Here is a 10,954-nt window from a genome sequence, read left to right on the forward strand (position 1 = left end):
GCATATTCATAGAGGAGGTGAATGCGTATGAAAGCGCGCCCTCGTCGAGGAGGGTGGAGTGGAGGGAAGGCTGTGAAAAGCTCCAGGTCTCGTCCTAAACTGGATTCAGTCGCACCCAAGACAGCAGCAGCAGCAGCAGGGTGAGTAGAGACCTTCTCAAATACATGGCTTTATAGTGTGCTTTGGCTCTTCATGATGATTTAGGGTTAAAAGGATAAAATATTGAAGGTGATTTGATCTTTCTAGAGTTTTAGAAAATTGATTTAGATATTAAATCACATCCTTTTTTTTAGCCTTTTTGAAATGTGTCCACATCTGCTTAACATGCTGTTAAATAGATGCTCAGAGATGGTCACATGATAAACAGATCATGTGACATAATTTTATTAAACTTTTTTTGCAAGCTGTTCAACTGTTTTTTGTCTTCCTGTGGTTCATAAATGTCAAACTCCTTTCTGATTCTCAAATGAAAATAGAATATGGTTAAACTTTCTGAAAGAAAACATGAACTTTATCAAGATACTCATCAAGATCCTGATGTTATCGCTTTTAGTCCAGTTTCAGGCCTCGAGTCTGGTTTTGTGTTGCTCTGAAATTGAAAGGAAAGAGCTTTATTCTGCATATTTAGAAGAAATAATACTGTAAGAGCACTATAGTGACCTTTAATCAAAAGAACCTGCACAACAATGACGGCAGGGCACGCCTGTTCACGTCATCATCAGTCGAACAACATCAGTAGATGTTTATAGCATGTCATTATTTATTTTTTCACATTCTTTAAACTCATTTTTTGGTCTAAATTTCACAAAATAATGGAAAAATAAAGCAGAAAAGGAGTCAGACTTTAAAAAAAAGTCACCTAGAAATGTTTGTTATGAATATTATTAAGTACATCCGAAATATTTGGTACTAATTGTACATTAAAACTAACATAAATACAATCAAAATAGCTCCATAATCCCTGAATAAGTACAATATATAGACAATATAGGAACCAGATATGAAATATTGAATAAAAATAATGTTTACACTTTATGCAGTGTGCTAAATGTCCGCTAAAGAGACATTCAGCCCTATATATAGGTATATATTTATATATTTTTATATATAGGTATTTAGTTATAGGTATATATTTATATATTTTTATATATAGGTATTTAGTTATAGGTATATAGTTATATATTTTTATATATAGGTATTTAGTTATAGGTATATAGTTATACAGTTATATATTGTATATGTACCTATATAGTTACTGTATATAGGTATATATAGGTTATTTAATGCATTTTATATCCATTAGGGATTATTCTTATTTACTGTTCACTATATATGTTCCCTACATAGTGTATAAAAATAGTGCCTCCTTTCTGAACCTTATGTTGCGCACTAAATATCCAGTAAGGAACTGTTTACCCATTTCCTTATTCAAGAATCAGTTAGTGATGTGACTTTTTTATATAATGGTTTTTTTTGTTTTATTGCGGGGAAAACCAGGTTCAGGAAAAAAATGTATCAGCTTTTTTCCGGAAACAGGGATATTTCAGCGAAAAAAAAAAAGTTTGAATTCCAGTAACAGGTGCTATTATTTTTAAATGTAAAAAACAGGAGCTTTTTTGCAGGAGCTAAAAAAGCTCTGAACAGATGCCATACATTCATCATTATAACCCACATTCTTAACTCAATTAATTCACAGTCAGTGGCCTAATCTGTAAATCCGATTAATGATGTCGTATGGATTTGATGTGGCGTGATTAATAATGATTTTTGTTCTAATAAATGCCATCCAACATCATTTGTTTTAAAATAAAAGGCAAACTTCTGCAAAGTGTTAACAAGCAGCTACAGTGAAACTAATTCGAGATACGGGTTTGTTGTGAGGGATGTGAGTGAGGAAGTTTATTCTGGATCTGTTAATCGTTTCCTGTTTCATATGTTGTTGTTTTTTTGTTTGTTTTTTGTTTTAAGTCACTCCTGTACGCTCCTGCAGCTATTATTTTAGAATTAGTTATTTGTAATTATTTTACCTACCAGTAATATTTACTAGCAAATTTAGACGTTATACATTTAAACGAAATTCTTAGAGAAAAGGGTACTAACCTGTAGCTTTTCTTGTTGCTCAGGTGGCACCTTCATGGTACATCTTTTATATTTTTTAACCTAGAAAGACACATTTTCTTGAAAGCTGTATTCTAAAAACCAGTTACAGTCCATTTATGTACCTTAAATCATTTTTATCCATGTATTAAAGGTACATTGAGGGCGACACCCCAGCAACAAGGAAAGGTACAATTTGGTCCTTTTTTTCTGCTCAGGATAAAGCAGTGACTGAAAATGAACGAATGAATGAAGTAAATGCATCTTGCGCCACAGCACCAGCTCCCATGCTGCCTTTCTTTGTCACGCAAGCTTCATGTCACTTTTTTGTTGGGTCATGCAGGATCCCAGCCCTGATACACACCTTAAACTGAAAAAAAATCACTAAGGGATTGATCACTCTTACCGTTTAGCAGTCTTTAAAAATAAAGCTTGTTGTTTTAAACAGTGACACGCCTGGAAATAATGTTTTTCATGATGTCATAATATATATATATATATCCATGTTTCCGAGTTCTTCAGCATGGTATGTGGTCAGACCAGCGCATCGTCACACCCTCAAGTGTCCATCACTCTTCACGTAAAACCCCACAGTCCTATTAAACTTCAGTGCAAAGGTGGCTGAAGTTCTTCTGTATTAGTGTCATTAATTCATTCGTTTATTAACGAATTGCACAACATTTTCCATTGTTCTGTAATTACGCCCACACGCAGAACCGTTCCATGATGTCAGTATGATTCAGTCATTAAATAGCAGAGCAGATATGAGTGAAGATTCCCTGTAAACAATTCAAAATCACCGTTGATACTTGTCTTTATTAAAAGCCAAAGGCTCAATTCTTTAAAAACGCACTTTTCCTATTAGTTTAATTGTAGTTACGGAATAATTGGCTTTCATTTGAACAACTTTGAACAACATCTTCAGCACCCAATTAGGTACCAGACTGTATTTTCCTCATCACTGGGATGGTACCATCAAGGCTATATATCTATTGTACATTCAGTACGTATCCTATATTTGGAAATGAAGATGTATTGTACCTTCAAAATAATTTACTCTTGATGATACCATCTCAGCACCAAGGACAAGTACAGCTTGCCACTTTTACTTCTGAGAACGTAGGCTATGCACTAAACTCTCGAGACGTGAACGAGACTGCCGAGCGAAACATGCTGCCGGGTGACATTCCACTTCTCACCAGTGCTCGCCTGGCCCAGGACAGGCTCGGCTAGTCGAATTTCTCCTCGAGGCGTTCACTGGGACAAATTCCTGTCCTTTAGCATCATCTGAACTTCTTCAGGCATTTCCGAAAACCATCTCAGGAGAGAAGTGTACCTGTCACTGAAGTGGAATCATCATCATGTAGCGTTATCTTATATCATATATCTACATCTTTTTTTTATACTGCTGAACTCTGAAGCTACAAATGGATTTACACTTGTGATTTTTTTTCATTAATCTACACATCTCTGCAACATTCCCCGCAAACAAGATGCAATTTAAAGACGTCACTACACCAAGTATTTCCTGTAATATTACACCACATGATATAAGGCACGATCTTTCGTAACATGAACTCCATCACAGGCTTTTAAGGGTCACTAGGGCCTCGCGCTGAACTCGACCAATCCAAGTCATCGTCAAACTTTTTACAGTATTCATGAGCTAAATCAAAATTGCGGACTAAATGTGAAGGTGTGATCTGTCTGTAAGGTCAACTCAACTTACAGTCAAACACTAAACTGGACTGTGACTGGAATAAAGGGTGAAATTAGATGACAACTTTTCTGCTAGACATTTTCCGTCTACTCCGATGATGCTCATATGCCCCCTGGTGGGCAGAATTTGGGAAATTTACTCTTTAACGATGTTAAAATCGCAGACTGACGAGATCATTTGATCCCACTAGCGGCTATAACCAGCATTCCACTTAAATTCAAACTGGAGATCAAATTCTAGGTTTTGGTTTTGGAGGCTGTAAAGCATCACATACTTCCAACCGCTCACCTACTTCCTGTTCAGAAAGAGTCGCTTTTTCCATTAAAGGTTTATTTTATAATATTTCGTATTTTCTGATGGTAACTATTATATTAGCCTACAAGGTCTATTACCTGATGTAATAACATTGTAATAACATCATCATCACAACTTGATGATTTCAGATATTCATTCTGGATCAATGACCCAATGCAAGATTGTATACGTCTTTCTTTAAAATTGCTTGTAGATAATAAAATTAAATGAAAGTTCCTGTATTGTTTTGAATGTGTACTTGAGATCATCTTTCTCTGCAATTCTCATCAAGAATAAAAGCACACTTTCAAATGTTTTAATATCAGAAGAGTTTTACGAAAGGCATACAGTCATTTTTGGTTCATGACAAAACAAATACAATACATGTACACACACAAATGGAAAGAAATATAAGAATATGTAAGATGTAAGATATGTAAGATAAAAATAACAATCATTAAAACACAGCAACTGGCTAAAATGTCATTTTCCAAGAAGATACAACGGAAATAAAAGAAATCCCAAATAAAACACAATATCAGTACAACTACATGGCAGATTAATATTAATATTAAATGTTATTTTGCAAGAAGACACTGAAGAAATAATAGAAATATATATAATATATCATATAAATATGTATTTTAGTATTACAATCACATAATTAATATAAATACTAATACTAATTAATACACATAATTAATACTAAATACTAATTTAAATTAAATGAATACTTTCATTTCTTGATTGATTGGTTGATTGATTAATTGATTGATTAATTGATTGATTGATTGATTGTCTCTTGCAGTTACGGCTAAACAGAGAAGGAAATGAGTTCAGGAATAAAAGACCCTCCACCCTACGTCATACCGGGTCAGTATCAAATTTTTGACCCAAAGCAGCTCCTTTCCCCTAATATACGGTATGGAATAGTGGATTCTACACGATGTGGGATCTAGTAACCTTCTCTCAATTGATATATATATAAATTGGCAAAGCGTATCTTGGATGTCTGTGCTGAAAGTACAAATTGTTAGAAACAATTTCAGATGAAATTTAGCTGTCTCTGGTGGTCTGTACTGGTAGTTTAATGGAATGTGATGGTCTTATTGGTTCTTTATTCACGTTTATTCTGATGGTCATCACGTACTCAGTAAAGAAGGCGCTCTGAGTGCACCACATGATGATATGATGTCATGATCTCGTTATATGTAGTGGATGACCAAGGGGACAACGTGAAGGTGTACAAGGTGCACACGCCGTTCAACCCACAGTCCACTTCCGTCAATCCAGATTACAGAGTGCAGACCCAAGCCACGACAGGTGAGTGTGTCGACAGGTGAGTGTGTCGACAGGTGAGTGTGTCGACAAGGGAGTGTATTGAAAAGGGAGTGTATTGAAAAGGGAGTGTATTGAAAAGGGAGTGTGTCGACAGGTGAGAGTGTCACTGGACACACCAGTTTTAAATCCTCTCTGAATCCTCTCTCTTGCTCTCTGAACGGTTTCCTCCCTCACTCTCGCAGTTCACACGACGTCCACTGACAGGAACAAGTTTGTGAGTTATGAATCGGAGCTCGGACGCTCTCCCGGCATGGTCACCTGCACCAGCTGCCGAGAGCAAGTGCTCACCCAGGTCACCTATAAAGTGGGAATGTACGCCTGGCTCATGTGCCTCCTCTTCATCCTGTGCGGGTAGGAGTAATAAAACTTTATTAATTATACTGAAACCTTTCACACGCAGCTCAGCTTAATACGCAACGACCATTAAGGAAAATAAAATACAGAAATAATAACAAAAGGCATAACATAGACTTTATGGCTGGATCTCATTTTACTCATATTAAAATGAAACTCAAAATATACATCAGTACAATATTAATATATTTATTATTATTATTAATTAATATTAATACTTTTTTGTAAGACATTTTCTTGTAAAATATGCAAATGATATGCAACCAGTCTAAGAATATACACTTTTATTTGAATTTATTTATTTTATATGTTTTTTATTAACGAAAATATTCATTCAATATGTAGGACAAGCAAATATATTTTACTTTTGCACAGGTTTATGGATAAAATGTTATTTAACAGCGAACTACTAAACATAGCAAGAAGAAAAAAGTCTAGGATCTTTCTAAGCCTGAAAAAAATCTTGTGTGAAAACAGGCCATTTTGAAAAAAACAGTAAATAAACATAACTAAAATCACAGGAATTAATAAATATTTCAGCACAAATCATTAAATCATCTAAAGAAATGTCTGTTTGTGGAATAAACAACATGATGTTTCAACAAATAAGGTTGAGCACTGAGGGATTTTAAAATGCATGTTGAATTCTATGTGAAAAAAAAGTATGTTCTGTATGTGACAAAAGTGATAAAAAAAGGAATAAAGAAATAATAGGAATAAATGTAAAATATTTAAATATGAAAAATATCACAATATGAAACAACACAACAATATATAAAATATAAACAATGTTTTTTTTAAAAAAAAAAGATAAATGTGAAAATCTCTAAGTTGATCATTGAAAGCAAAATCACTCAAAAACAACAATCAGATTTATACTTTTAATATTTTAATAATAATTTAATTTCAAAATTTCTATTTATCTCAAAATAAAAAAAAAAAAAGTAACTAGAAGCTCTAAATGAATAAACTAGCCATATGGCACCATTACAAATTTTCGAAATAGTCTTAGATAGTATTACAATATCATATTATAATATAATAATAATATCTTGTATTATTATAAAATTATTATTATTAATTTATTATTAATATTATCATATCATTTTTATTATATTGTTATTATATTATTATTAGTAGTAGTAATATTACAACATAATAATAATAATAATAATAATAATAATAATAATAATAATAATATATTAGGGTCTACAACCATTTTCTAAATTTTACAAATTTTACAAACCGCCCCTTTAAAAGGTAACGGCGTTGTTTAAGTGATCATGTAAAGATCTGAAAGGAAGCTGTGTCTATAAGCGAATGATCTGTGATTATATATGTGTGTATATATGTGATGGTGCGTTTCAGGTTCGTGATTGGCTGCTGCCTCCTGCCGTTCTGCCTCAAGTTCTTCAAAGATGTCTACCACTCCTGCCCCAAGTGTCATCGTATTCTGCACGTGGAGAAGAAGCGATGTTGCTGACCCCGGCCAAACTCCTCACAGCTAACGCTCACGCCACAGCTGCAGAAAACAAACCCACAAACCACAACACGCCTACCACCACCATCTAGTCGACGTGATCATGTATGAACATGAGATTAGCTGATGGACACTACGGCACACTTTAGAACCCTTACCATGTATTATTATCATCATTATGCTATTTTTGTAATATGTTACTGCAATACACAACCTCGGCATTTTGAGGGACCCGTCGCTTTTTCCTTGCTTCAGACATCTGCAAGTTAGGACGCGTTTGATTTGCATGATCTTCTGAAGTTCTTTTCCTGATCTACAAGTTCCATGCGTCTGCGTTTTTTGCTCTCTTTTCAGGTGTTCAGTGTTCTTGTTTGAGCAAAAACGTATCCCGGACGCTAGTGTTCGACAGAGAAAGCCATCAAAATTGTCGACAGTGTCATGATTAAGAGTCACAAAAAATAAAACATCATATCTTTGCCATTTTCTAACCTATTTAGCAACCTAAAGAGGTCATTTGAAATCATATATATATTCATTTTTCACAGGTTTTGTTAGCAAACATGAGCTAACCTGACAAGCTTGCTATAGCATGTCTATAAATGTAATTATTCTTTGCTGCTAATGCTAACCAGTTAGCTTACATGTGCTATCCTGACAGGATTTCTGGGAAGTTATGCTCATAAATGTTCATGTTCATTAAAGATGCTAGCCTAAATAAGCTAGCTTGACAGGATTCTAAGAGGATTTTTAAATCATATTCATCATTATTATTCACTGCTAATGACAGTTAGCCTGCTAACATGAGAAAACCTGACAAGATTTTTCTGATTGGATTTATTTTTTAATTCTTGCTAATTAGCTAACTTGAGCTAACGACAGGATTTCTGATAGAATTTTTAAAGCAAATTGATCAGTATCATTATTCTTCACTGCTAATGCTTGCAAGCTAGCTACCTAACAAGAAAAATATTTCTGAGAAGATTTTTAAGTCATAAAAATTCATTATCTTCATTGAACATGCTAGCCAGCTAGCATACATGAGCTAACCTGACTGGATTTTGAGTCAAATTCTGCTAATGCTTGTGAGCTAGCTAGCTAGCTAACATGAGCTAACCTGACAGAACTTCTGAGAGGATTTTTTTAAAGCAAATTCCTAAATAATGTTATTGTTTACTGCTAATGCTTGCTAGCTAGCTAACATGAGCTAACCTGACAGAACTTCTGAGAGGATTTTTTACAGCAAATTCCTAAATATCGTTATTGTTTTTGCTAATGCTTGCTAGCTAGCTAACCTGAGCTAACCTGACAGAACTTCTGAGAGGATTTTTACAGCACATTTATAAAGATAAATTTTTATTAGAAAGAAACACCACATACATTCCTAAATAATGACTTTTCTTAAAATGGCTGATGTTATTACGTTGATGCTAATTAGGCATGAGCTCTAGCGTTTGGGACGAAGCCGTGGACTGGACTGAAAAACGCTGATCTACTCCAGAGGGTTTAAGTTCCTCTGGACTTCATGCACTCGAACACAAATCACCTGAACAGATGAATCCGGTGTTTTATATGAAGGAAATAAATGTGTAGTGTCTACAGTGCTGAGGAAGGCAACTGAGAACTACTCACACCATAACTGTTATTATTATAATATATTACTGAATTTCAGGATTTCTCACAGAAAATGGGGTGTGGATATTATCGGGGCGTCGGGCTCTGCAAGTGTTATATAAATGATTTTGATCATGCGAAATAGTAAACTGCTTTTGATATATTTCTGTATTATGAGGCAATAAGGCACCAAGGTACCGGTACCATCAGGTTCTCAGGTTCTCCATCAGACACAAATTTAGCCCTGGCGTTCAAAACTAGTAAATTAGACTTCATTAAAATAAAAAAATAAATAAAAATCCATAGGAAACCCTTGTGCTTTGTACATAATTCTCCATAAATCTGAATAATTTTTGAATGTATATTTTTATTGCAGTGTAGAGCTCTGCTACAATGATGTGCAAGTCACTGGAATTGAGTATCTCTGCCTTATCATTAAAAAAAATCATTTTATGAACTGAATGTTGTGTTTAAATGAGTGATCAGTATTAGGATGAGGAAAAAAATTGTCATTTACGACATCAGTTAAGTTGTTTTTCCCCCCACATGCACCTTGCAGATGTTCTGCGGCTTTGAATCATATTTGACATCGTTGATAATTCTTTTATTACACAGTTGATTAATTAGGATTATTATTTACGATCTTAACGACACCAGGAGTTGGAAGAAAATAACATCAAATGGAGCATCTTTGCATCATCACTATCGCTTTGGTTAATAATTATAAAAAAAATAAATGATTATAATCTGATTTGGTATTGCATGAGAGATGAAAACAGACCTGCCAGGTTTTTCTAAATTTTGCAAAGGAGGTTCACATTTTAACAATAAATTTCGTTTTTAGAGTTAAAGCTCAAAAATATGCCAAGTCCTTTTTTCTACCCCCCAATAAAAACAGCAGATGAGCCAATCAGCACGTGAATCTTGAATGATTACTGAATCGTCAGTAAGTGAATCTTACAGATTCCCTGAAAACTCCGCCCCCTTTAACCCCATCTCACATTAGTGCTCTCATTTTGACTCGAATCTCCCGCTTGACAGATGCACAGAGGTGGCTTCCTCGAAATGGAGAATGATTTGACTTCATTTATGTGAAATAAAATGTGTGTGTGTGTGTTTGACTTAAATAACATTAGACAAATATATAACCTAGTTAGGAGGACAGCAAAACTCCAACCAAAATTGGCACTTTTGTGCCAGAAAGGGAAAGAAAAAGACCAAAATTTTTACTTGGAAATAAAATATATAGAAGTGATGATAATTAGAAATTGACTAAAACACTGTTTGCTCTTGTGTGTGGTGGTACAAACTGGAGAATGTGAATATATACTGGGATTTACGGTAAACACCCGGCACTTAGGACGGGGAAAAAGCTGCCGTTTGTCCAAGTTAGATGAACAAGGTGTAGACAGGAAATGTTTACATGCACACTTATTAATAACTGGGTCAACAGGGGCGCCTCCACCACTAAGAAGTCACTAAGTGACTAATCTGTATGCCAGAAATACCCTTAAAATAAACTTAAAAATAAATGTGAAGGAAAGAAACTATTAAAGAAAAACTGTCAGACATTTGTTTTTGCTGTGACCTTGACACGTGTTTGGATTAATTCCAACATCTAATCAGTTCATCTGCTGGTTCCTGTGATAATTAAATATAAAATCCTACAAACATTCATCCACTCGTTCTTGAGATATCGTGCTAACAGGAAGCTCAGATGGACAGAAACCTGAAAACATAAAGCCTCCACTGCTCAGAGGCGACGAGGTAAAAACTTTTCTAGCATCTACATCTTCACTTGAACGGCAGCATATTTGCATAAAACCCTGTATGAATTTTTCCTCTTTAGATTTAGCGAGTCTGCATGAAGACTTCTTAAAACGTCCCACACTCAGTCACTCCTACTGATGTTGGTTTGCAAACAGAATAGCAAGTGTAGAATGAACAGATTCAATTTGGTGAAAATGAAAATAATAATAATAATAATAATAATAATTTGGAGACTCAAAACTCAGAAATATAAATTCTCCAGATTTGCAAACACGTAGCAGCCCAAA

At 34.5% G+C, this 10,954-nt stretch overlaps 1 protein-coding gene across 2 annotated transcripts; it reads left to right on the forward strand.

Moving 5' to 3' along the window:
• si:ch211-157c3.4 (Lipopolysaccharide-induced tumor necrosis factor-alpha factor homolog-like) lies at positions 1–9,359 on the forward strand. 2 transcript variants are annotated; one of them, XM_026947091.3, is made up of 5 exons: positions 1–140; positions 4,920–4,984; positions 5,327–5,434; positions 5,635–5,803; positions 7,175–9,359. In XM_026947091.3, exons 2-5 carry the CDS (start codon positions 4,942–4,944, stop codon positions 7,287–7,289), a joined length of 435 nt encoding a protein of 144 aa, XP_026802892.1. In that variant the 5' UTR covers positions 1–140; positions 4,920–4,941; the 3' UTR covers positions 7,290–9,359. The 2 variants fall into 2 exon arrangements, with proteins under 2 accessions (XP_026802892.1, XP_034166154.1); XM_034310263.2 differs by having other exon boundaries at positions 29–136; positions 4,919–4,984.
• The last annotated feature ends 1,595 nt before the right edge of the window (positions 9,360–10,954 follow it).

The sequence above is a fragment of the Pangasianodon hypophthalmus genome, chromosome 13 (assembly GCF_027358585.1).
Source record: "Pangasianodon hypophthalmus isolate fPanHyp1 chromosome 13, fPanHyp1.pri, whole genome shotgun sequence".
Taxonomy (NCBI): Eukaryota; Metazoa; Chordata; class Actinopteri; order Siluriformes; family Pangasiidae; genus Pangasianodon; species Pangasianodon hypophthalmus.

Excerpts from the sequence above, each read along its gene's own strand:
- si:ch211-157c3.4 (XM_026947091.3), top strand. The coding sequence starts at position 4,942 with ATGAGTTCAGGAATAAAAGACCCTCCACCCTACGTCATACCGG. Across the intron at positions 4,985-5,326 it reads TCCACCCTACGTCATACCGG|TGGATGACCAAGGGGACAAC; the intron begins GTCAGTATCAAA and ends CGTTATATGTAG. Across the intron at positions 5,804-7,174 it reads CTCCTCTTCATCCTGTGCGG|GTTCGTGATTGGCTGCTGCC; the intron begins GTAGGAGTAATA and ends GGTGCGTTTCAG.